Below are 27,385 nucleotides of genomic sequence, written 5' to 3'. Positions count from 1 at the left end.
GTAGAGAACCGGGAGCAGGAGCGCCTGAGCCAATCGGGGCGGGCAGCGCCGGGTGGGGGGCCCGATCCCTGAGGAGGCGCCGGGCCCGATCCCTGAGGAGGCACTGGGACGGGCCGGGAGGGGACAGGACAGGAAGGGGCTCGGCCCGGTGCCCACCCCGCCAGGTGGGCGGCGGCGGGAAGGGGGGGAGATGAGCGTCCCGACACGCCGCCGGGAGAACGCGGAGCGCGGCGGCGGCCCGTAGCGGAGCCCCGCCTTGGCGGTAGCGGGGCCGGGCGATGGTGGTGCCGGGGGGCGCGGAGCGGCTCGTCCCGCGGCCTCCGGGGCTGAAGGTGCGGAGCGGGGGGAGAAGCCCCGTGCGAGGCGGGAGGAGCAGCGAGGGTGCGGGGAGCGGCTACTGGGCTGGTGCCGTGGGCAGCGGCCGAGCGAAGGCGGCTGGACCTTGAGTCTTCTGGCTGGCTTTGTCAGCGTTGTGCGCCTCTTACACGTTCCCGGCAGTGAGAATTAGTGGCCTAAAGCTATGTAGGAACGCCCCGGAGACTTTTGGCTGCAGGGTGGTTGTGCTTTCAGGTGAAGGAAAGGCTTTTTACCTTTTGAGTCATTGTTTGTTGCTAGTTTAAAATTACCCAGAGTAAAAAGCTGAGAATAAACTTTACAAACTTGGAATCGGTTAGCTTGGCTTTAACTCTTAAAACGGTGTCAGTCAAAACAAATAGTAGTACGTGGCCGGTGGCGGTCTTTTTAATGTTGTGTAAGTTGCATTGAAAAGTGGCTCGTCGTCCCTCGTATTCTGCTGTTAAAGGCTTCGTTTAAAGGGTTCTCGGATGCCTACTTTAGGGCGGTGAGATAAACGCTGAAGTGAGTCCTTCAGGTCCAAACTTCCAGCCTTTCCCTGAAACAGTCGGTTTGATTCTAGCTTGTGCATCTCCATCTACTGGCGGGAAGCGAGTCCTTGAAATACGGCTTCGTGTTAGGCAGCTGTAAACTCTGGAGAAAAAAAAAGGGTCATTTTAGTCTCTTGATGCCGTAGAGGGGATGGCTTTTCCTTTGTGAAAAGGAAAGCATACATTTCCTGCAAGAATTCAAGTAACAGAAGGGTGGAGTGTCTGCTGCTTTCAGTACTATATTCAGCTGAACAGTCCTAATTGTGTAACTGTCCAAATAAATGTTCAATGTTATCAAGAAGACAGTATTAAGTGGTATAGATTAAATTATTTTTGACTGGTGAAGTTTTCTGTTGTATATTTATACTTATTCTTTACATGTATTTTTTAATTTATTTTTGAAAAAAACAGGTGCAGCCATGCAAGAAGGCATACGTTTTGCTTCATCAGGAGATGATGTTAAAATATGGGATTCTTTATCTCTAACTGTGGTGGAGCAGTTCAACCCACATACACCCCCACATCCAGTCAGCTCACTGTGTTGGGCCAGCAATAGTATCCTTTACAGTTGCAGCCATAGTTTCGTTGGTGTTCTGCAAAATTTCAGGGTTTTTTTTTTATTATTATTATTAAAGTGTCTGTAAATCACAGGCCTCATGCAGTTCTGAAGTCTTGCATAAAAAGATTTGTATATATTATGAAGAAAATTTTGTGGTTCTCTGTGTTGAAGTGATTTACAAAATAAACTCATGCTGGTAAATGCTTCTGAAAAAGTTTCTCTTCCTTTAGGAGGCTAACACTTTTTTAATGATTATGATATGCTTGAATTGCCTACCAACTGTAAAGCTTACTCATTTGTTTCTTCAATAGTTGATTACAGTATTCATGTTCAAGACTGCTTAATTTACTGACAAGGTTGAACAAAGCAATTGCTAGTGTAGTAAAATAATATACATGGTATAGAGAGGAAAACTAATGAAAAAGTGGTTTCGTTTGATTCTTTGTGTTTTTTTTTTCCTTGAACAGCTTCTTATTGATTCTGATAGTCTTTGATACTGTACACTTACCTCTTGCTCTGTAGGCACTGCTTTTCTCTGTGCTGTTTGTAATATTTACAGAGGAAGCACAAATGTGGTGGATGTGTAGGAAAACATCCATAGGATAGTGGTGATTTATGCATGAAAATGGATCTGGCCCATTTAGACCTTTCACCTCTGTCTTGGAAGCCTATTATAGGAAACTGGTATGAGGTGCCAGGTGTTAGGTGAATGTATGAGAAATTTTTTGAAAACAGTGCACTGTCAGGTGAACAGCTTGTGTGGCTGTTGTGGGAAAAGGTGGCAATGTCTGATCTTGATGTAAAAGAAGGACAGGGTGCTGGCACGTAACAGCTAAGTCCTGCAAGTTCTGAATGTGTCTGTCCTTTAAGTCTGCAAATAAGTGGATGTATGAGAAAAAAGTTAAAACAATCAGAGCACAAATGAATATTTTAGCTATGGAGCTTGCAGAGAAATTGAAGCATATCTATATCTATAAAAAATTGTATGAATATATGCAGTGTCCAGTAAACTCCAGGTACAGGCAGTTTGTCTTGTCATACCATGCTTTCTTCCACCTTGTCTCCTCTTCATCTCCCAAAACTGAAACAACAAAGTATCTTACTTTACATGCTTTTGAATGTTTGTTAACTTGTTAGGGGTAAAGAACTGGTTTTGGTCCTGCACAATTCTGTAAGCTAAAATGTTGCCTTAAAACAATGCATTCAAATAATGAAAAAAAAATAGCAAGCACTAATCTGCCCAGCAGTTCTTTGGTGTTAAATCCAGCCAATTAACCTGTATTCTTAAATAAGCAAATATAAAATCAAAGTGGTCGTTGCCCTGAAGACATGCAGGACATCGGTCGAAATGATTACTTGAGTAGTTTGGTGGGGGTGCACAGGCAGTTTCCCTGATTTGTAGTTCTATATTGGTATCATAAAAGGTTCTTCTTGGCTTTTTGTTTTTCCTCCCTCAGTATAGAGGAAGATAAATCAGCAAACATTCATTGTATTCTAGAAACTATATGGTGAAGTAGTTTTAAAGAACGGTCCTGTTAGTGACAAATGTTAATCCATAGTTTTCTAACAGCAACAGACATTCCTTTGAACTCTGGTGATAAATGGGGCTCTTAATTTGGGGTGGTGGGGAAACAAAATTGTAGACCGGATAAGCTGCTGCAGCGGTAAAGAGCTCTTAAATAATATCTGCCAGATATTTCTCCTCTTCTTTCTGAAAGAAATTGCTCTGCCTTGTATTGGGAAGTAAGGGCTGTAGTTAATGCAAGAGCTTCTTAATGAAAGCTTGGAAAATAGCCTTATGTTTCTATTTCTAGGTCCCTTCAAGGTACAGTACTTCAGTCTGTTTAACCAATCTGTCTTCTGTTCAGTAAAGGAAATTTACTGTCGCTTTTATTAATCACCAGTATAATACAATTATGGTCCATAACTTGTGACTAAGATAGATACCTGGCCACTGCTTCTGCTGCTGGTGATAAAATAGTTGTTTCAAGCTGTAAAACCAAACCTGTTCCACTCTTTGAAATAGCTGAAGGAGTAAGTATGACTAATGCTGTTCCCTGTTTGGTTCCCCCCCCACCCCCACTCCACCTTGTATGCTGTTTGTTTCACATTTGTTCTGCAATTTGGGATCAATTTTATTTTAGTATTGTTAGAGTTATGACATGTATGTAAAAACATTTCCCTGTGTATAGTTAAATACATATAAAGAGTGGGGAGAATAGTGCTTTTAAAATAGTTCTACCAATAAGAAAATATAAATGCTGTTATACTAGCATCTGATGCCTTTCTGCTAGGGGAGTGCACCTGTTGAGCCTCAGTGTGACAGCCCGAGGCAGTCAGTCAGTGGTTCAAACTTGATCTAATGTGTAGGCAATGGAACAGAGCTCAGGTCTGAACTTTGTTTTCCAACTTGAATTGTCAGTATTATGCATGCCTTTGAATTGTACATTGCAAAACATAAGAGTCTATATAAAGGTTGTTCTTGCAGCGTACGTGCGCTGTCTTCTGGAGATACATGAAATAGGAAAACTTCTGTTATGGTTGGTTGTTTCCCCCTCCCCCGGCCCGTTAAATGGAAGTGTGGCACTATAAACTCTTTGGAAAGCTGGACTTAGTTTTAGAAGAGTCTCTTGACATGGTTACTTGAATGACTTGTTAGTGTTCTAAACCATTCAAATTATTCTCCTTGGATAGCTCTTGTAATGCTAATTTGGACTGGAAGTCTTCTGAAAAGGTGTTCAAACCGGACTTCTAGGTCGCTGAAGCGAAGGCCTTCAAAGGTGGAGTGTTTGTCCTGGAGATTTCACTGAATCTGATATATAACTAATGCAATCGTTTCCAGTTTTACCATGTCAATAATTAAATGGACTTTTTTTTCCTTAATTCAAATCTCAGGAACTTAAAAGTGAATTTTCAACATGATAGAACTGAATAATAATTTGTCCTCGATGTAGGTCTGTCATTAAGATTGACATTTTTTTCAAAAGCTGGTACTTCAGTGATTATTTTAAAAAGAATTGCTTTACTGAATTATGAGGTTTGCTGCTATAATATTCTTTGTAATGTATAGGCAATGTGAAGTAGATGACTGAGACAACTTTTTTGATTTTTCTTTTAAGGAGTTTTTCTTCTAAACTTAGCATTTTCTTTTTAAAACTCAGCATCTGAATAGAAGTCTATGATTGCACTCGAGAGCTGTAATTTAAAGAAAAAATGCTTATTGAAGGAAAAGGTGCTAAAAGAAATGTGAAACAGGGATGGGGAAATTCAAGCATTTGGGAGTTTATTCATGAATGTATTTAAATCTTAAAGTATATTAAACATGTGTCCAAACTGGACTGGATTTTAAGTGCCTTTTGATGGGAAATGACTGTAGCATACCAACAGTTCCATCAGTCACTGGGACTGTTTGTGTTAATGAAGGTGAAAACACACATCAATATGCTTTTAGATTTTAATAGATCCCTTAATTATCTTTAACATACTTTTTTTTGCCCCCCTTCTCCATCAGGCAAAACAGACATGTGTAAGCTTCAATTCTAGCTCTTCATATATTGTGAGTGGAGGCCTTGATAACGCAGTTAATATCTGGGATCTGAAATCCAGAAGGATTTACCGTAGCCTTAAGGTAAGTTTGGCTGAGGAAGAACTGTAGCTTTCATGGCTTCCAGGTTTTGCTGCCAACCATGAAAAATATACTTTCTTTAAGTCGTGCATCTGTGGGATTGAGTTCACAGATAGGAGCTGGCACACATATGTGCCTTTTTCAAGTTTGTGTTCTTTGTGCACTGTAAATAGTAAATTTAATTTAACAAGCATACTTAACTTGATGTCTTCAGAGCACAATTCTATAGTAATGGATGTTTGATTTTCAGAATAGGCTTGTTGTTTTGTGAATTTGTACTGATGTTCTCTGACGGGATTTTTTCCAAGGGCAGCATTTCAGATAATTGCTGTTCTTGATACCTCAAACAAGAAAACGCTTCTGTATTTGTAGAATACTGTAGGAGAGCTAATTTTATGCAAAACTGGGACAGGGTGGTCATCTTCTAACTGATCCAGTATGGATTTTCTAAAACATTGTTATGATGCACAAAAATTAGGATGGACTAGTATACTTCCCTGATGCCTTCAAGAGATGATTTGCCCTCTTTTAGGACCACCATTAAAGAGGCTGCAGACCTTTAGCTTTGATTTATTCTTTTTTTTTTCCCACTTGGACTTTTAGAGTTACAGTTTGAAACAAAATTACTAAGTAGCTAACTTTGGGCCCCCCAGTATGAGAAGGATGTGGAACTGCTTGAGCAAGTCCAGCAGAGAGCTACCAAGATGATGAGGGGACAGGAGCATCTCCCTTATGAGGAAAGGCTGAGAGACATGGGTTTGTTTACCCTGGAGAAGAGAAGACTGAGGGGGATTTCATCAATACCTATATATAATCTAAAGGAAGGGTGTCAGGACGATGGGACTAAGCTCTTTTCAATAGCACCCAATGACAGGACAAGGGGCAATGGGCACAAGTTAGAACACAGGAAGTTACACCTCAATATGAGAAAAAACTTCTTTCCTGTGAGGGTGACAGAGCAGTGGAACAGGCTTTCCAGGGAGGTTGTGGAGTCTCCTTCCCTGGAGACATTCAAAACCTGCCTGGGTGTGTTCCTGTGCCCCCTGTTCTAGGTGTCCCTGCTCAAGCAGGGGGGTTGGACAAGATGATCTCCAGAGGTCCCTTCCAACCTCTACCATCCTGTGATTCTGTAATACAATACTTTAAATATCTTTTCCTCCTTTTTGGACTAGAAGTACTTGACTACCTTCCCCTATAAATTCAGTAAACACAGTATCATTATTGCAAATAACTATACTGAAAAGCTATCTGGTAAATACATGTGTTAATGCTAAAGGTGGCAGAAGGGGTAGTTGGCAGTAGTACATCAGATTAACAGAAAATCTGTTCAAATATCATTGATTTCTGGAAGACCTTACTTTTAAAGTAACATTAATGTGACACCTGTGGTAGATATATCTGCGGTTGTGTCTTAAATATTGTATATAATGACAGCATCATCTTTGCTAATTTATTAAAACAATCTTGAAAACAGTCAGACAGTGGTTAAAATATAATAGCTGATCTTCAGTATGTTCTGCTGCTGTTTTCTGGGATATTACATAATAATCTTCCTAAGTGTTACAGATGGTCAGAAAAAAACATCAAGCTGAAGTTTTTCTGGAAAAGCACAGATACAGAAGACTGGTTATCCTCATGTCTTTAACTGTATCCCTCTAACCTCTGTCTCCCACAGGATCATAAAGATGAAGTCACATGTGTTACATGTAATTGGAATGATTGCTACATTGCTTCTGGATCTTTGAGTGGTGAAATTATCCTACACAGTGTTGCCACCAATTTATCAAGTTCTCCCTTTGGTTATGGCAGCCATCAGGTAGGCTATCTGTATTAAGTTCCTTTCAGTATGAAACTTTAATTCACAGTGTTTAGAAATTGAAAGTACATATCAAGAGCTTTCAAGTTTTGTTATTCTGTTTCCTTTTAATTTTTAAGAGTGCACTTCAAGGAAAAAACCAGACCATTGTGTGTATTCTAGCCTTAAGTAATAGGTAGCATTGAAATACAAATTTCTCAAGTACTGTTACTTGTATACAGGTTACAGCAAATTTTACTCTTGTTCCTCAAGAACAAACTCTGAACATCTTAGAACTGAACAAAAACTAGTCAGCTTTACAAACCAAAGCAGCATTTCAATGCGTGACTCAATGTATGCTGTTGCAAAGAACAGAGACCGTATAGCCTGGGTTCCGATTTATCCGAAGTAATCAGATTTGCAACTGAACAGAGCCATCTGTATAGAAGGGGTGAATATAAGCCTACATTTGGAAAGAATAATTTTTTTTTTCATCTGGAGATTAAAATTGCACAGCTGCTCAAAGAGAGAAGCAATGAGATTTTATATTACCTACTTAGGTGTTTAGGTAGGATTTGGATAATTGGTTTGAAGGAAAACTGCAAAAGACAAACACAAAGCATGTGTACTATTTAAGGGCCTTAGTAGGGTTTTCCACTGCAATTCCTTTTTGCAGACTCAAAAGATGTTGCAGGATTAGTGGGTATCACTAGGGGAACTCCCTTGATACAAGGGCATCCACAGTAATAAATGAGCTGTGTTGTCCCATCAGAAGTTCCAGTGTATGCTCTTAGTATGAATGTTGTCCCAGGCACAGCTAAGTGTTTGTGTTCTGGGAGTTCTTCCATTTTTTACAGTCATTTTTACAGTGATGGGATCTGCCTAGGGGATGCAGAAGTGTTGCGTTGGTCCTAAACCTGACCTTTAATGCTGTAGGGAATACTGCAGTTGTGATTTAGTCGTTTTCTGTTACTGCAACAGCTTTTTCAGTCATAGACTGCAGAGAGAGTGTGAAGTTAAATTTTTCTCCTGTCTAGCATGAACAATATAACTTGATAAAGAATCTCTCACGACCTTATAGCATTACAGGAGTTGTGGTATACTTTCTGTTGAAAAATCTCTGTTAAATTCAAACTGTTTCTGCTCTTAGGTGCTGCAGTGTCTTTGATCCATCACCAGCCTCATACTTATATTGAAGCAAAATTGTACCTCATTCTTGGTTTGATCTTAAAAATCCATCTATGTAGTCAGGTCATTTTTCTGATTTTCTTGTTATGATCTTATGAAAAATGTGGATGCGAGGCAGGAGCTACAGGGAAATCCATGGCTGGATTGCGCAGCTGAGATGAATATCCAGAATGGGGGCTATGCTGCTAGTTAATTGGAAAATGAAGAAATTCTTAGGAGGATGATTTGCATCAAACTGTTTGATATATTCAACCCTTTCCACCAAAAAGGGATTAGGAATAAGTGATGCAGTGAATAGCTATTTTGGCAGATGAAATCAAGAGGCCTGCTGCAAAGCTGAGTGACCTTTAAGATGGATAAAGATATTTTGAAGTGTTAAATCAAAGTAATTGCAAGCACAGAGCTACTATTCACTTTCTAAAAGGTCTATAACGTTCTCTAAGGTGGGGCAGTTACTTGATTGCAGCCTTAATTTTAAATGGAATCGAACTATAATTGTGTAATGGGATGGCTACTTGGACATCCCAGTTTATTAGCTTACCTTATATGCTAAACATTATCTTTCCTCTTATGTGCAAAAACTATTTTTGGTTTTGGGTTTTAATTGGTACTTGTAGAGAATTGCAGGATTACTTGTGCAGTGAAGCAAATATCTGAAGACTTGTGTAATTCTGTTTAAATCAAGTAAAGGCTTTATAAATTTAAAAACTGGGCCCTTAAATGATAAGAGTAGGCTTAAATAGATAAACAGTGTATTGTCCTTCTTGATCCTGGTGCTAGCTATCTGGCTTAGTAAGGGTCACCACTCCCTAGTAACTTTTTTTACAATTGGGGAATGCAAGGTCAAACTAACCTTATAAAATTTAGCTTGTCTCTGTTTGATTCAGCATGACAGAATGTAGTTTCCTTGCCAGTTCATTTCTGATATTGTATAGACCCTACAAGTAGTAGAATAGGCCAAGGCTGCAGTGCTTTCTGTGACTTCAAACAATTTGCTTTTCATATGACTTTTGGCCTATATTCTATTAATTGATTTTTGATTTAGAAACACCTTTGTACTTTCTTAGAGTCGAGTTCTTGCACAGAGTTGTTTGCAGATCCCATAATTTGTCTTTGCTGCTGGTATTCATTTAGACTAGCAGATTCTTATCTGCTTGCTATTGTGAGGATGAATTAAGGTTTGTTTCAAAACATAATGTTTGTTCAAGTCTTCACTGCCTGGTGCCATGCTCCTAGCAACAGGATTTAGTTTAGTTGTTTGAACAGCTGGCTGATCTGTAAAGAAGCGTGATGAGTTCTGGTCATTCCATATAGTGAAATAGTCTTCAGCTTTTAAAGCTATCAACTCTATTTACATCTGCCTTCTCACTTACAAGGCTCACTAAGGTATAAAGGAGATTAAGAAACTGTACTATATTTAAATAAGGTAACCAATGATGCCAGACTACTTTTGGTTTAGTTTTGGGCTTTTCACTTGTTTTCCAACGGTGACAACCCTAAGTGTAACTAGTCCTTAGCAATGGATCAACCATTTTCTGAAGTGCACTGTTCCTTTTTTGGCTGTTCTACTGTGAAGCTTAAAAGATAAAATGTACTTTTATTTTCTACAGAAAAATCTATTCCAATCACAGCTAAGGCAAAAAGATGTATATGGCTTTTTGTGCTACACTGACTAGTAAAATGGTCCTCTTGTAAAAATATTCCAAAGAGGACTTAATTTTCTCTTTGTGGGTTCTGCACCTTGCACTAAAAGTGTTTCTGGTAGTTCTGTGTGTGTAGAAGTTCCAGAGATCATCAGGAATTGTACTTACTAAGATGTAATGAATCTTGCTTCATATTTGCTGTGGGTGTTTTTTTGTTTGTTTTTGGTTTGTTTTTTCTTCAGTCTTGACTGGTTAGTTCCAAAACATGACTCTTGAAATGATTTTAGTATTAGTGATTAAAATCATTAGAAAACAGATGATGTCTTCCTGCTTGTATTCAGACATTTACTTAAGCATATTGGAGCTTCACCTGGTAAACAGCTATGCTGACTTAAAATAATGCAAGTATCTTAAATATCCCCCTAGACCCAATTCAGATATAAGATACTTGAGCTTGCCTAGTCAGATTTTTCCCAGTTAAGCATGTCCCACACCTTTGCCATTTGATTCTGTGGATGAAATTGTAATCTGTAAACGTTGTCGCGCTCCTTTTCAGAAAAGTAACAATGTTTAACTTGTCTCCCACATCCTTAGCTAATTTCTTTTTCTTGTAACTAGTAAACCTTGCAGTTATACCGTATGGGTTGAGTGCCCTTTTTAGGCTTGGGATTCCTATTGCTGGCAGTACAAAGGCCAAGGAACTGTATTGGAGCTATTTTCAGCTTGGCTGACTTGGAGGCCCTAGTGTTCAAAACCTGAGTAACAGAACTCTTCTTTGTAAACCCTAACTTAAGAAAAGGGACAGATGATGATGGCAAACGAAGTTTAGCTTCTTTGGGAAAAACTTGACCAGGAATATACTAAAGTTCTGTGTGACTTCATCGTGCCAAGCAAAAAATCAACTTTTTTTTTTTATAAGACTATTTGGTGAAGACTGTGACTATGTGTTAGTTTATTGTCACTAAGATAGACAAAAACATTAGAAAGTATAAGAAATAAGATAAAGAAGCATGTATTGACATTAAAAATAGATGACAGAATCTAACCTAGAATATTATGTGTGACAGCTCAAAAGTTACAGAATGAGGATTGGCAGAGGTATAGAGGGGTTAGAAGTAGGGAGGAAGCCTGGTAGAGAGAAAATAAAGGAACTGAAGAAAACAGACTCTTAAGTAATACTTAACATAAAAGGATACATGTTTGAACATTGATGTTAAACTCAGTGCATAAGAAGTAACATTTTTCTTGATGATGATGATTTTTGATTTTAACATCTTCGGTAATGTAATCAGAGGATGGAAAATATAGCTAAGGCTTATTGTAAGTGATGTAGTTTGACAACCTGCGTCTTGATACTTTCCCATATGAGGCCAGGTTGTCTGCTGTGTCTAACTGTGCTAAGCTTAAAGCTATATTTTTCACTTAGATGTTTCTCAGATAAAGTTTTTCTGTTTTTTTTTTTGTTTGTTTTTTTTTTAAAACTTCGAATTAAGTGACTTATTTCTGGGAGGAGAAATGTTTTAGGTTTGTCTTGTCAAGCAGCCTTTCAGAAATGAGGTTCTTTCATGCCTTCAGCTGTCTGGGCAAGAATTTGAAACTTGGACACGTAGCACACTGTCAGGGATGCCAATATGATGCATTTGACCGTCTCATAAAAGTGTGCACAGATTTAAGTGCCTCTGTTCCTTGAGTCTGATGGAGCAATTGCATTGTTGCAAGTGAGGTTTATTGCTAGCCTAATTCAGTGAAAGTGAGGAGTGAATAGGAGCTTCCCCACACCTCACGCCTCCTTCACTGGCAACCTGAAATTAAACTGTGAAGCTGCTCTGAGGAAACACCATGACTTCAATGAGAAGTGGGGAAGAGAGTTAATATGGGGAAAGTGTGTATATGAAAAAAAAATTGAGAACTTGCCTTGGGCCTGTGAGATAGAAGGAAAAAAGGGAAAAGAAAATGGGGGACTTGATAGGATAGCAAGGGAGGTTTGAGGAGAGCTAGGAGAGAGTTATCTTTGTGGGCAGGTGGACAGAGGAGGGAAAAAATGGAACATTAACAGATGCCAGGGCAGTAAGGAAGATATTTGGAGGTGAAGAAGTGAGAGAACTGTGAGGGGTAGGCATGTTATATGTATGAGGTATGTACATGGTGCATATGTGCATATGTACATATGAGGTATGTGTATATACAATGAGGCGTGAAGGTCATGTATGGCTTTTAAAATGTAAATACACTGAAAAATGCTGGTAAAAATGTCTTCTCCAGTAGAGGACCATATTAATTTTAAACAGTCATCTTCTGTCCTATTTGAATATGTAGTTGAGGGTGCCACTTCTTTGTGGAGCCGTTAGGCTTTCAGTGAGGCATGCCATACCAGTGCTAGAAATTATGTTGGAGGCATACGAACCAACAAATATCTCCATTAAAATGAAGTTAAAGAGAGAAATAGGGTAAAATCCAGTACAGTGTATTGTAATGTGGATTATACTAGAATAATATAATAGCTTTTTGAGAGCATTTTCAGACAAATAAAAGGTAATGGCTCTCATCTGTCTGGACTTGAGTAATAAAGCACTTGATTCAGTGCCATGTGAGAAAATATTAGGATGGAGGTTTAGAAAGGAATTAGATGGGTAAGAAACTGGCTGTAGGAAAGAAGACAGTAGGTAACATTGACAGAACAGTATTTCTTTGGGTTATCAATAGTTAATCTCATCATAACCATTACTGAAAATATTTAAAATGAGAAGTAGAGCTACAATGAGACACAGTTGCTAGGTAGTGCCTGTAAGAGAGAGGATTGTGTTAGTATCCAAAAATTATTGAAATAATGGACGTGAGAACAACTGTGACAGTATAGAAATCAAGGTGCTGGACTTAGGTCACAACTGAAGCTTTTTGTATTAGACTAGGATTTGAAAATTCCCAAGGGAAAGAAGGACTTGGGCTTCTTGATCATAGAATGGCGATGAGCAGCCCAACCAGATTGGATCACAGAAAAGAAGATGCAGTCTTGGATATGTCAGGATGAGTATCCACAGTATAAAGCTTCCTTTGTAAAGACAGTAGCAAAATGCTTTGACGATCATACAAGATTTTGGTTGTCCATGTTCAAGAAAAATTCAAACTGGGAGAGTTACAGAGAGACTGTGATGGTACTGAAAAACTAGTCTTAGATTGAGCCCCACTTATTGTTTATAGCAAAATAAAGCCTGAAAGAAGGTGTGGTGATTGATTGTTAGAAGAAGGAAAAGCAGTACTGGGAGTTGAACAGTTTAAGTATAAGGGCATTATTGTCACAGGAGTGAATTAGTGCAAATGGGTAATAAATAATCTGGAAATAGAGTATTCTAATTTAGTATTAGAGCAGTGAGGTTCTGAAAGATCCTCTGAAGCAATACAGTGGAAACAAAATACCTGCTTCTGAAAGGCAATTTAAATTCCTGTATTATGTGGTTCTGTGTTAGCAAGGCTGCATGTGATAAACCAGGCATATTATCCTCTTCTGTGGCCCTACCTCTCAGGGTCAGTTCTGTTCTTCTGCAGGACCTACACACTTGAATAACTCTGGAGTCTCTCTTTCTTACCAAACTGGCTTGTATCCAAGTACTTAAAATCAGTGGAGGGGAATTAAACTTAACATTCTTGGCAGGAGACCAATCAGTGAAATAATGTAGCTTTTCACTCCTTTAATTTTAGATGTGGTGTGGTGTTTTCTTTGTAGTGTGTATGGTGGCATGATACTTGCTGAAAAATGAAGAATTTTTTTTAGATTTCTTTTTTGTCCTTCATTTTGCTGATCAGCTAATATTGAACCCCATATTGGTACAAAAAAAAAAAAAAGGCTGCTTACTTATTTTTTTAGTGGCCAGCCTTTATAAACTATTTTATCTTAATATAAGATCTGTATTCCTAATGCCTTTGTGTGTTTAGAAAATAATTCAATATGGTGTTTAGTAGTGGTATTACAGTTCATTTTTTGTCTGTTTTACAGCCTGTTCGACACTTGAAATATTCATCCTTCAAGAAATCCTTGCTGGGCAGTGTTTCTGACAGTGGAAATGTAACTCTGTGGGATGTAAATAACCAGAACCCATATCATAATTTTGAAAATACTCATAAAGCACCAGCTTCAGAAATCTGCTTTTCTCCAGTCAATAAGCTGCTGCTTGTAACTGTAGGTTTGGATAAAAGAATTGTACTCTATGACACTTCAAGTAAAAAGTAAGTATGTTAAAGACCTTTTGATTTTAGAAGGATCCTTATTTGGTTTTTATAAACTGAAAAGGCATGCCTAACTATGATATGAAATACTTAATTCAGATCACGTTCAGAATAGCTGAAGTGCTTGGCATAGCGCTATTGGAGAATCTGTCCTGTAGGCCTTTTTGCCTTTTTTTATTTAAAAAACAAACAACCCCACACAAAAAAAAAAATCCAAAAACAAGGCATGTGGGAACTAATTGAAGTCCTACATATGAGTGACCTCTCCCAAGTGCTTGTGTGTGGGCTTTTCCTGTTGATACAGAGCAATTAGCTTCTTGAGGGGCAGAACAGCCTGTGAGGACCTGCAGCTACTTGAGCTTAGCTTGCCTGCTTTTCTAGTTCAAGGAACAAGATATTGCTGTTGCAAGGTGCACAGAGTTGCTGAGATAGTAAGCCTTAAATCTGGAAAAGTATTGGTTGAAAAAGCGGGAAGTATGGGGCACAGGTGATGGGGCTGTGTAGTAAGAGGGTAGGATGGCAAGTGTTTTCATGGGACTTTGGTTCCCGTGTGGGTTGTGCTTTTACTCTAGCTGAATAAAAGCAGGAGTCTGGCTCTAGTTTGGAGGGGCTGTAGTAGAAGGATGCCATCTAGGACCTGAAGTCCTTCCTAGAATTGTGAGAAGGTTAGAGTTGATAGGCTTGGGAAGCTAGAGGATGTATGTAGTATGACTGCTGCTGGAAATACCAGTGAATAACGTTGGTGTCAGAACTGCTGTTATGAGGGCAATTTGATCCTGTCCTGGTGAGATCTGTTGAGGCATATGCAGTCTTTAATTCGTTAAACACAAATGCTTAGTATAATCCTAATCCACTGTTCCGTAAGATTTCACTGAATTTACTTGGTACTGGAGAAGTGGAACTGCAAACCTGTAGCTAAATTATGAAAGCTTTTATATTCTTTATTTAGGTACTCTGTTTTGAAAAGTCTAACCTTTATCCTGTCCTTTCTCCTGTTTGAAGATTACTGACAACAATAGTAGCTGATTCTCCTCTGACAACAGTAGACTTCATGCCTGATGGTACTACTTTGGCTATTGGATGTTCCCGGGGAAAAATCTGCCAGTATGACTTAAGACAACTGACATCACCAGTGAAAACAGTTCTTGCTCACAAAGGCTGTGTGAAATGCATACGTCTTCAGTTCAGTAGCACTTTTTCCAAGGTAAAAAAACCTTTTCATTGCTCAATATCCAGATTAGTGAAAGCAAAGCATAAGTTTAAGCTCTAAAAAAAAAGTTAGCATTTGATTTCTAAGCATTATAGATGCCAACAAAAATGGTTCATACCAACACAGACACTATAAACTGCTCAGTCTTGAGTGCTATTTTAGGGAGTTTTAACGTGGAATTCCTCCCACCCCTACCCTCAGTGTAGAAATAAGTGAAACTTCCGTCTTAAATTTCTTGGTGTGACTATGCTGCCATTGCAGATGAGTTTGTGGCACCTTAGATTCATTTGTAGGCAGTAGCAGGAACATCTGTGATGGCCCTTCCACTTTAGGGGAAGACATGCAGCTTCCCATCTTGAGGTATTTTGCATGGTCTTCATATATGGTCTTTTGCAGGCATGTATAAACAGTGGAGAAATCGATTAAATTATAGAGAAGGCTTAAGAGGTCTTCCAAGACTTAATTAGTCTCTATCCAGAAACTCCATGTGTCCATTCAGTGGAGGTGGAGAGGACCTTTGAAGGGGATTCTTTACTGCTCTGAGACTTTCTTCTTCTTCCAAGAACACTTGCTGCTAGTGGTCAACTATTCCTTTACAATCTGAGGTCCCTAATAATGTGATCTCTTATTTTCCTGTGCCTAAACCTATGATCAAAATTGGCTTGTGCCAGGTCACTCCATTTTACCTTACATTCTGTTGCTATTCTTTTGCAGGTCCACACAGTATTCAATCACATAATACAGAATAATACAGATGTTACTTGAAGTTACATTAAGATACTTTTTTAATATATATTTCTAAAGGCATATCTCCTAGGCAACCTTTGCAACTTGAGCTGACTCTCTAGTATTTTGAAACAGAAAGAATATTGGCTTATTTTTTTCCTTTTAGCTGAAGGAATAATAGCTTCTCTTAACCTCTTCTATTTTTTTTTTCTTCAGTCTAACCTCACAGGTTCTTCAAACAAACCTGTATCCAAAAGAGTAGAAGTCAAAGCTGGTAGTAATCTTGGAGGAATTCAAAATATTGGCGTCAAAACTGTTGCCTCTCAAGCATCAGCAACAGTTTCATCTCATCTAACACTGCCAAATGAGAATAAGGGAGGAGAGATTCTTCAGGAGAAAACAGGTTGTGTCATCTTCCTACCATTTTATAACCACGTTCAGCATAATGTAGAAGATGGAAGGAATATTTCATGCCCTGACGATTACAGAATAAAAATTTCGCCACGGGAAGGGCATTTGTTCAAAAGAACTGTGTGTACGTGCATGCACACCTGCACCTTCTTTTCCCTCCCCTCCTGTATTACACATAGTGTGGGAAGTGAATTGGGCCCTACTACAAGCTTCAGACATGTGAAGTCTAAAATTCTAGACCTGAAGCAAAAGTACATATTTAAACTTTTGAAGGAGAAAACTCCATGGTGATATTGCGGGACTGTCTTGCATTCTGACTTGTAGATTATTCTTATGTACATAGTGTATTTTCTGACACAATGGCTGTATGGAGTGCAGAGCTAACGGTTTGTAATTCTGTTAATGAACAGGAGTAACAGACCTCATCTGAAAAAATCAATCAACCAAAACATAGGAAAAAACCTAGTCTAAAAACCCAAGTGAGCTGTATTTTTGTATGAGGCATGATTCCAATGTCACATGGTAGGAAAGATGTTAAATATAGTTGCAAGTATGATTAGTTGTATAACTGTACTTGCTATTTATGCTTCTGAAATTAACAAGTTCTTTATAAGAATTCTAGGCATTATTCTCAAATTCTGCCACTGTGTGAAATGCACTCTTAAAATTTTATTTAATTCTGGAGTTCTGAAAATATGGTCAAATCAGTAAGATTGTTTGTTTGATTCTTGAAAAAACTCCTCAATCCATTTCAATGCAACAACACTTCTTCCCTCCCTTTTTAAGTAAGGAGAAATACATTTAGCAACAGTAATTGGGTAATAAGCCACTGCAGTCCATAGGGATATGTGTTAATGATCTCCCTTGGGTATGCAGTGAAGTATGAGGTGAAGTAGAATGCTTCCTGTGTATGCAAGAAGTGTTGCTAATCAACATTACCGAACGGCATGGAAAATTTTATTTCAGTTGAAATATATGATTTATTATCTTTATTTGAAGATGTTATGGCTGTTACCCCTTAAATAGGTCTATGCATAATAAACAAATGTTCTAAGAAAATAAAGGCTTACCAAGTAAAACAAATATTTTTCATTAAACTGAATCTTCACTTTAGAAGTAAAGACCTCTGTATACTTCAGAAGATACAGTCTTTAAACTTAAAAATGGGAATGGATGAGAGACCATAAACTGCATTTGTTCTGCGGAAACTCTCTTAGACCCTGATTATGGGGTTTAACTTTGGAGAAATAACGGGCATTCAGTAAAGTGACATGATAGCATATTTAAAACAAAAAACCATCTGTTCATACAGGTTATAAATGGACCAGGGCTTTTTGTCAGAGGTATTTTAAAGTATGAAAGTATAAATGGAGTCAGAATGTGATGAGAAGTTTGGATATACTTTGAGCTGGCTTCCCATAAACTTCTGTTTAACAGCTGTCCTCTGCTTTAGGTACTTATGACATTTAGATTACTGGGAATGGGTAAAAATACACAAAAGACGTTTTGCCCTATTTTATATTATGCTTTTTCCATGTAGATCCTCTGTAGATTGTGGCACAGGTTGATACTGCACTTCTTTTTGACTCAGTATGCCAAGTATTTACTTAACTAGCAAGTGCAATCCTATGTATGTGTCACAACTGACGCATCTGAAGGAGTGGAAAATGTGCTATATTAGTATATTTAAAAGTGAAATCTCAAACCTGACTCAAGTCCCAGCTTATGTAAATAGTTTGACATGATTAATTGTAGTCATCCAGTCACACTTGGATCACTTCAAGTAATCCCACGCAGAGAATTAGTTACAGGTTTTATGAACAGCGGTTTATTTATTTTAATTAAAGTAGGTACAAAGTAAAGCTTTTGTATGTACAGGTGATCTATTTATAAAATATTTATGTATGGATTGCACAGCATTAATGCTCTTTGCCTAGTTCTTAACTTATACAAGCAAAATTTAGACATTTTTAGAGTTAGGAGTTCAGTGAGGGCAGAATAGTGGCTTGCATACAGTGCTGATTTGGTTTTCAAAACATACTAAATTGCGAAAGTTATTCAGGTGGTTATCTTAGCAGTTCAGTTCACTTTTCCGTGTGTTCCTTGTCTAAAAACTGTGGTTTGAATAATTACTGGGCTTTTTTTTATTTAAGATATGCTTCCATTTTTCAGACAACTGTCCCTGCTACCATGCATACAAAACCTAACTTTTTTCCCCAGATTGGGCTAGGGATGGGGTTTGAGGGTGGAGTGGAGAAAGGTCTAGGAACAAGTTTTTGTTGTCTGCAAGTGTATCCTCACTCTGATTTCCTGATACTAGAAACAAGCAGAGAATATCCTAACATCAGGAAGCTTTAAAACAGATGTTTGGTAGAATTTCCCTTAGAATGCTTAATGGCCTCAGTGAAGCAGATTTCTCTTCTTGCTGAATAAATTTAAATTTTGAACATCTGGATGTGATCACCTTCTTTGCAGAAGGCACGTTCACTAGTTTTCATTTCAGCTGATACTCCATAAATTTGCCACATCCATCATGTAGATTTATCTGCAAATGAGTGCTTTCTCCAGTTTGACGCCTGTCCTTTTTAAAAAGAGGAAAGGAATCCAACTGTATCTTATTTTTGTTAATAAGTACCTTAGCTTTTAGTTATAGTCACCTGCGATGACAGCCCAAATGAGGAAGTTGAAGTTGACCCTCTAACTGGAATCTGTAAAAGGTTCTAAAGTGCTTGCTGGACTTACCAGACATCATGCTTGCTGTGAGATTGTTTAGGGATAACGTATGTTTCTTTTGGAAAACACTAATTACTAACTGAATCTTGTTGTCCTTTTAAGGCTTTCCCCATAGTAGCAGCTTGGATGTGATTCCATCTAAAGAAACAGACCATGGGAAAAGTGCTAATTTAAATAATTTGGATGATGTGGGTCGAAGTAGTTTAGGAGACGTATTTTCTCCAATCAGAGATGGTAAGTTGCTAATGCAAAAGTTTGTAAAGCATCATTCATCTGCATATAGCATGACATTTTGACACTTGTGTGTTACTGACACATACTGTACCTACTTTGTATTTTAATTTGTCTTTGATTATGAACTCAATGCAATGATATGAATATTGATGTAGGTTTCATTTAATAAACAATTTGTCTGTGTTCTGGTACTTTGTAGATTTTATCACAAGTAAAACGAATGAAGATCCTCATGGAAAAGAAGGTAAACATACTTTCAGTATGTCTTTTTTGTCAGTGGTAGGCCTTTGGAGGCCTGCGCTAGTTCTTATGTGCTAATTTTGTTGTACCATTCGAAATAAATAAAAGATGAAAGCAGACACTGAAACAAATGAACTTTTCTGGAAATCAGCTAACACACTGAGGTGCTAAAGCACAACGCGGTAATGGGAATTCCAAGAGTATGATCCTAAAGTGATTTTCATTTTCCTTTATGCAATTTATAGTGATATATGGAGCCTTTTCATGCTTTATTATTTTCATAAGGACAGTGACAGCTTAAGTTGGATTTAGGTTTTGGGAGGTGCATTTTTGGGTGATTTTATTTTTGTTTTGTGTGGGTGTGCAGCCATTTTACTTGTGGGTTCAGTTTGTGGGGGGTGTGTGTGTTTTGGTTGTTTTGAGCTGTGTGTTTCACCCTTCCCTTTTCCTTTTTAGGTCCGGATTTTCAGCCCTACCTTTTGGATTTGGATTTTCTCCCACAGCTCACCACTGCCTTACCAGTAAAAAGAAACCCAGTGAGCAGTGGTGCACAAGGGATACGGTCTAGCCCATTACATGCACTTGTGGGGTCTCCAATTAAAGAAGAGGAAGAACACCCAGAGACTGACACTAAGAAAATAACTCTTGGAAAACAAGAATCTAAAGAAGTCTTAAAGCAGGTATACTACAGGAATTCTTGTTGTGAGTGGTCTTTTTAGAATCTTGACAGAATACTACTACTTGAAGGAAAAATCCTTCATAGCATGCCAGCTAATCTTATTTCGCAACTCTGTTAACACTATTGACACAAATCTGTAAAATGTTCAGTTTAAGTGCATTGGCCTTCAGCAATGCAAGATGAATGTATGTTTCTGTTTAAGGTCAGGTTACAAAAGTTCACACAAAAGCAAAACTGGGCTAGCCTGAGGAATATTTTGAGTCATCTAGAAGATCAAGAATGATCATTTGTTGGTTGCACTGGTATGATTGTCATATATTAGGTCAATTCCACCCTCTCTTCTTTCCCTGTTCTTCCTTCTTCAGCTATCTTTGATATGCTTCTGCTGAGACCAGGCTCCTTTTGTATTGCTTTTGAGAAGTCCAAGTTTGCTAGGAACGGTATTTATAATTTTGCCACAAAATGTTTGATGTGGAAATCAAGAGGCCCCTGCCTTTTGCATGCATTTCTGTGTGTGCACACTTGAGGCAATTTTGAATATTTTAGTAATCAATTTTTAAGATGTCTTGCTAGCAGATGAAAAGCATATATTTGTGAGCAGATTCCTAAACCCAGAAAGGCTTGAAAGTGCATTCCTGAAAATGTGATTAGGTAACTGTAATAAGTAGACTTCCTCTTCTTTATTATTATTGTTTTTATTGTCAGCTTTCGAAATCGAGCTCATCAAGTGCAGAATCTGTAACTTTAAGTCCTCCTACATCATCCACTGCTGTAAAGGCTCCTGATACAAATGAGAGACCGGTGAAGAATATTCAGGCCCATCCTGCATATGATCTACCAATAAATGGTACTACCTCAATAAGTAAGTTGACAATTTTGGCCCAGTTTTAGGCGTGGTTGACTGCGAACTGATATGAAACCTGATAAAATGGCCTTAGCATTAAAACAGAACATCCAATCTTGATTCTTCTGTAAATCCAGTTAGCCCTGCCACAACATGTCTAGTTGCCTCTGAAAAGACTCAACCTAAATCTGGTTCTTGTTTTTTTCCCAGGTATATTTGAGATAAAATATTGTCAAATCTCAAGACAAATAAAAAACCCTCTTGTACTCCATTATGCTGATTTAAAAAAAAAATTATATATTTTTTATTTTTAATTATAAAGGCCCAAAGATGACATCACCTGTCACTGTTGGAGTTGCCAGTTCATTGTCAGAAAAAATAGTAGAAACCATTGGGAGTAGCAGAGCAAATGCACCTCTGACATCAATCCAAATAAACTTCATTCAGAATATGATACAAGAAACAATGGACGACTTCAGGTACTGGTATTCATGCAGAACATCTTTGTTTTCACTGACATGTTTTCTTAGCAAGATGTTTTAGCATCTGCTTTAACATATTTTTCTACTTGCACTAGAAAATTACACCATTAATAGCCCTAATCTTGGAAATCTACATATGAAACTTTATTTTTAATAGCTCCGATGACTAATTAGACTGATGTCTCTGAGGGTTGTTAATGCATAGCTTTGCTAGCATGTTTTCAGAACGAGTGTTTGACTACTCAGACGGTAAATTTATCTGCGTAACAAAGTTCTTACTGCTTTCATGAAGCCTTGTGCTGATTTCTTTCCCTCCCTGCTCATCTCATGTCCCAGCAGGAGAAATTTCTCTTAGAGTTGACATTTTAGAGAGTTTGATCTAGACAGTTGGCTTGTATCGGCTTCGATTTGTTGTTGGCTTGGCATGTATAAGGTAAAAGACACTGTATATTTCTATTGGTTAAGCTTGTCATTAAAATAATGCCTGTGCTGTAAGTGATGGTTGGTGTCAGATTACTGTGTGGATACCTGACATTCCACTTGTCATAAAAGTAAGTCAGTCAAATTAGCGTGGATTTAGAGTGGAGTTTGAAGGAGATGGAACAGCTGAGAGAACTGTATCTAGGGGATACCTTCCCAACGCATGTTTAAGATGAAGTAGGTTGACTGAGGTGGTGGAGGGGAAAAGGATTGCTGAGCAGGGGAAGTATTGCTGTCCTGATGACAAAAAGCAATGCAAAACTAGCTTAGTAGGTCCATGCGCTACGGCTACTCTGTATCTGCCAACAGAAAAATACATAGAATGTTATTAAATGTCTTTAAATAAGAATATAGTATAGTAAAACTTCACTGGGATTTTTTGGCGATAACCACACATCTGATTAAAAACTGTAACTTTCACGTGACTTTAAATGCAGTCTGTGCATTGCAGACGTTTTTTCTTTAAAGTCTGCATTCAGATATCCCAGTGTTGGAAGGTGTGCTTGTCAGTCTTGTACTTCCAATATCTGAGATCTGGAGCCTCAGAGATTGTGTTTCTCTTCTGACCGACACTGGCTGGAAGGCTCTGCTGGCCCTTCTCCCAGTTGTAAATTGTGGGTATATTCAAACTGAATGTAAAAGATTGTTTGTACTGAGTTCAGTAAGAGGGAAGGGAGCCCTTGCAAGCTTCTCATTGATACAAATACCTTTTACCCTCTGGAATTTGAGGAAAGGATTCTTATTGCTCTTGCTTGAAATCCATTCCTCTTCAAGTAATGGGGACAAAAACCCAAGGACCTTAGCAAAGGACCAGGAGGAAAATACAACTCATTTGATTCCAAAAAGTTGCTTGTTTGTTGAACTTCCTGTCTTTGGGAGATAACCTACATCTTTGGGTGTCTAAGCTGCCAGCTGGCATCTATGCTTAATACACTTGAAGAAGAGAGTTTGCCTCCAAGAGGAGTGCTGAGGCACAATAACCTGTGGAAATAGAAAGTGAAGAATATATCCTTTTGGGTTTGGTAATGTTTTAGGAAAGGAGAATGAAACAAGCCCTGTGTGTGTCTACTTAAGAAGTGCCTTACTTTCTCAGGCCGTTGGTACTCATAGCACAGTATTCGGTCTCAGACAGTTGCACTGTGATGTGCTCTTCAGGAAGAACGTATCAGCTTGCCTGCTTTTTTGTGAGCTGTTGTCCTTGTTCTTCCTCAGTGTCTGGAACTGTGGTATTAGTGTAGTGTTCAGAGGGTATTTCCAGGCTTGGTTCTTGTAGTGTGGAATAGTTGTCACAGTGCCACTACTTCTTACGTAAATTAATCTGGAGCATTCTGTGGGCTTGAGGATAATGTATCATTTATCACAGTTGATGTTTTGGGCCCTCTTACAAAAGAGTGCTGAAAGTGATGTACTGAAAAGCTGTATTTTCAGTTACAGATAAATATTTTTCTCAGAGATGCTTGTGATCAAGGGCTGGAAAATCAGCTTTGAGTTTTAAAAATTAGAGAGGTTTACAGCTTGAAAGTGGGAAAAAAAAATCTTAATATCACTAAGTAATCTTAATATTTCTAAACACAAGAAGACTTAGGATCTTTTCTACACTGAAAAAACGATACTTAGTGAAAGTCAATGTCACTACAAAAGTGTTCCAGAAAATAAACAGTAGAGGAGTACATTTCATGGCTTAATTTTTAGACTCATGTTTCACGGTGTCATGACGGTGAGGAATTGTGGAGTTCTGGGTGCTGAGGATTGGAGAGAATTACTGCTTCTTAAATAAAACTAAACGTCGTCCTTTTGAAATTCTTCCCCCAGAGAAGCATGTCATCGAGATATTGTGAATTTGCAAGTGGAGATGATCAAGCAGTTCCATATGCAGTTGGTATGTACAAAGAACATGGTGGGAAATATATTCAGTTTTCATTTTCAGTAATACCAAGGCATGCCAACTCCTCCCCTCAAAGCTGAAAATCAGTTTTGCTTATTAAGGGCAAGAAAGGGAGGATTGGATATGAAGGAGGGGGAAGCTATGAATTGGAATCTGTTGAACTGGTTTATGCTTGTTAAATAAAAGGAAGATATGTGTTGGGTAGGTATCATGTATTCAATATTTCAGGAATTATAAAAAGACAAAAGGGAAACAGTCAACTGTCCTTTGGAAAGGACCAAGAGCTGGGGTAAGGAGGAGATAGATGGAATTCAAACTGAAAGCTTCACTCATAGGTACCGCATACGTACCAACCTGTGTTCTGTGTTGTTTAACTTCATCTTTTTATGAACCTTTGTTCTTTTGATCTGCATTAAAAAGACCTTGTCTCAGTACCGAACATTTTAATGGAACCTGCATTAGTAGATTCTCATCCCAAAGAAGTGCAAAATATCCTTTGATAAAATATTCACTAATGTATTAATGATGAAAATACTGTATGTCAGCATAAAAAAATCTTACTTTTCTTATCAAAAGTTTTCAAAGCCGGTATTACCTAGGTTACTTAATTTGCAAAAGGGATATGAAAACAGATAGTCTAAAACTGGAATAATTATAGCTGCTGATTGGGGCTTTTTTTCTTTTTTCTAGAATGAAATGCACACTTTACTTGAAAGATATTCTGTAAATGAAAGCTTAGTAGCTGAAATTGAGAGACTGCGAGAGGAAAACAAAAGACTGAGGACTCACTTCTGAAAGATTTTACACTGCTAATTTTATTAGCATGAACTCACTACAGGTGGTGTTGCTTATGACAGATCATCGTCGCTGAAGTATTGTATGAAGACCTGCTATTATTCTGAACATGAATCTTTTCTTCTAAATAAATGGTGTAAGATACTATATGTAATTATAAAATTTGTAACAGATACACACTATATAAAGAATGCTTGCATGCTCATGCTAACCACCTTGAAATAAGTCCTTCTAACAGCAAAACTAAAAGGATAAGTACACTATCAGAGTTTTAGCAATATGTGAAGTGCCTTTTTATAAACACAATCAAACCAGGATGGATGCCTTTTCTGTAAGAACTTTGATATACCTACTTTTCTATCTGCTTCTTTAGTTTACTGCTGTCAGAAACAATCACTGTAGCTTGCCTTTCAGCAACTTTTATTGGAGAGAAAGGGGAGAGAAAGCTCATCTTCTGCATGATGCGGAGCCTTGTTTATAAGGAGCTGGAAAGTACAGTTAACTTTATTCAACTGGCAACTCTTCTATCGAGTAAAACTAGAGCTTGAAAATATTCCCAAATTCAGTGCCATGATCTTTCTTGTTATATTCTTAAGTCTGAAATTTGTGCTTGTCTGCTGTGAGCTTTGATGTTGCAAATGCTACTTCAACTGCACAATGAGATTTTTTGTTACAACTGTAGTTATGAAACTAGAATTCTTTTTATCTACATGTATTTGAATATTGTCACAGCTTGTCCAATTTGAATGCAACTTTAGACTTCAAAATATAAGTATACTCAGCCATTAATAATACAGCATTGTGCAAATGTGATGTCAGTCTTTGACTCAAGCATCTTTTGCACCCCCCCTTACTTTTTATTCGTAGTGGACAACACTTCAATATTGAACAGTTGTGTTGTAGATTTGGATCTTCTTGGTTTAACATTACTGTAGCCTTTTTGAGAAAGCTGCATACCAAATCTAACTAGTATCTTAGTTGTACAATTAACAGAACACCCATTAAAGAGAAGTCATTACTTCAGTAGCATAATGGTATCATACCTGTGTGTAAACGTTTCTGAAATGAAGCTCAGTGTGAAGCCCTGACTCTGCTGAATTTCATGGGAGGTTTGGCTTGGCCTTTATTTGTGCCAAGAGACTAAATTTTATTAAAACTTAAATTTAAATTAATTTTTAAATTAATTTAAAAATTTTAATTAAGAATTAAGAACTTCTATAAGTGCTTCCTGCTATTTAAATTGTTCTGGAGGCTTCTCAATTTTCCAGCTAATATTTTGTCATTTCTTTTCACACAATCATTAATACTCAAACAAGGAAAGTCTGAGAACGTGGTGAATTAATTAGTTACAACATCTAGTGTTTAAATCCATGATGGCACTCTTCTGCTAAATGAGAAAGCCATAATATATAGTGTAACTTATTTTTCTAAGTTGTAAAACTAAAAAAAATCCCTATCTATACCCTATACCTTTCCCTATCTTTAATTTTTTTTTAAATAAAACTTTTCCTTTTTTTGTCATGTCAGTTAATAACAAATCTTGTAGCAAAATGAGGACATTCATGTAGTTTTTAATATTGGGTCAGGACTTTAAAAGTAGAACTGCAGCCATTTATAAGCTTTTAAAAATATTTCTATATCGCATATAACTTCATGGTAAAAAGAAGCAAAGTAAGTTAAATTTTTTTTAGTAACCTAACACACAATGTAGAGAACTTTTTTTATAAGTTCATAGGATGTGTAAACTTGACACATTGACCACACGGTTCATGAAGACAACAGTAGTTGAAGATAACAAAAATATCTTTCAGTTCTTGTACATGCTTTGCAGTGTTAATGAAGTAACCTTGCATATTGGCGTCTCCTGACTTGCTCCCCAAGTGCTCTTCTAGTGTACCCAGATGGCAGCAGGGAATTAGAAGTATCTTGGGTATTTGGCTTGTAGATAATTTGTTTTCTTGACTCAGAACTGTATAATATTTTTCTTAATTCCCAAGTGGAGGTGTTTTATAGCAGGTGTGATTAAAAGGAGACATTTTGGCCTTTAAGACTGGTAGGGTTTTTTTTTCTGTATCTCAGGGTTACTGTAGCGTGAGTGACTACCCATGCTCTGTGGAGACCCAATATGCCTACCACTGTAGGAATTTATTTTTTGCCTTGTACACAAATCTGATTTGTATGTTAAAATAAAGCTTGTTTTAACTTTTTGGAAAAAAACAATGTTGTGGTAAGCTACTTTATAAATGGAATAATTTATATTGTAGTTGTTCTACCTCAGCAGGTAAGAGCCCAAGCGAAAGAATATGTAGAGATCCACCTACAGTTCTGCAGTAATCTCTCTTCTGCATCGGTGGCTTCACGTAGACCACCAAATCCCTTTCACAAAAATGTTCACATTACCTCATGCTTTTGGAGTAAAGAGCAGATGTACAGTTCCCCCTTCCAACTTGGAAACTGGTACAGTCAAGACAGAGAGATCAGGTTCATGTTAAAAATAATGTTCAAGCAGGTGTTCTCGGTGGGGAGAATAATCTTGTTACCTGAGCTCCTGGTGAGTTGGTGGTCCTGCATCTTCCTAATACTGAATTTATGAATGCTTTTTTTTTTTTTAATTCTCTCTCATGCACATGTCAGACTTCCTGTGATGGGAGCTTATTTGCAGTTTCAAGGTATGTAGGCTTTGAAAACCGCTTTTGATTAACGGATTTATTCTTGTAAAAATAGAAAATGCCAGCATATCCTTAACTTCCT

The 27,385-nt window shown here is 37.8% G+C and overlaps 1 protein-coding gene across 5 annotated transcripts; it reads left to right on the top strand.

The window, feature by feature from the left end:
• Window positions 1–26,854, top strand: NEDD1 (NEDD1 gamma-tubulin ring complex targeting factor). 5 transcript variants are annotated; one of them, XM_075080441.1, is made up of 15 exons: window positions 1–164; window positions 1,296–1,439; window positions 3,383–3,477; window positions 4,955–5,071; window positions 6,744–6,884; window positions 13,686–13,915; window positions 14,918–15,119; window positions 16,068–16,254; window positions 19,098–19,229; window positions 19,429–19,473; window positions 19,926–20,149; window positions 20,854–20,995; window positions 21,315–21,471; window positions 23,767–23,833; window positions 24,530–26,854. In XM_075080441.1, exons 2-15 carry the CDS (start codon window positions 1,304–1,306, stop codon window positions 24,632–24,634), a joined length of 1,980 nt encoding a protein of 659 aa, XP_074936542.1. In that variant the 5' UTR covers window positions 1–164; window positions 1,296–1,303; the 3' UTR covers window positions 24,635–26,854. The 5 variants fall into 5 exon arrangements, with proteins under 5 accessions (XP_074936542.1, XP_074936553.1, XP_074936533.1 ...); XM_075080452.1 differs by having other exon boundaries at window positions 41–164; window positions 20,854–21,010; XM_075080432.1 differs by lacking the exon at window positions 1–164 and adding an exon at window positions 198–332 and having other exon boundaries at window positions 20,854–21,010.
• Window positions 26,855–27,385: the final 531 nt, after the last annotated feature.

Source organism: Phalacrocorax aristotelis, chromosome 1 (genome assembly GCF_949628215.1).
Source record: "Phalacrocorax aristotelis chromosome 1, bGulAri2.1, whole genome shotgun sequence".
Taxonomy (NCBI): domain Eukaryota; kingdom Metazoa; phylum Chordata; class Aves; order Suliformes; family Phalacrocoracidae; genus Phalacrocorax; species Phalacrocorax aristotelis.
This window is presented reverse-complemented; position numbering and strand designations above follow the sequence as displayed.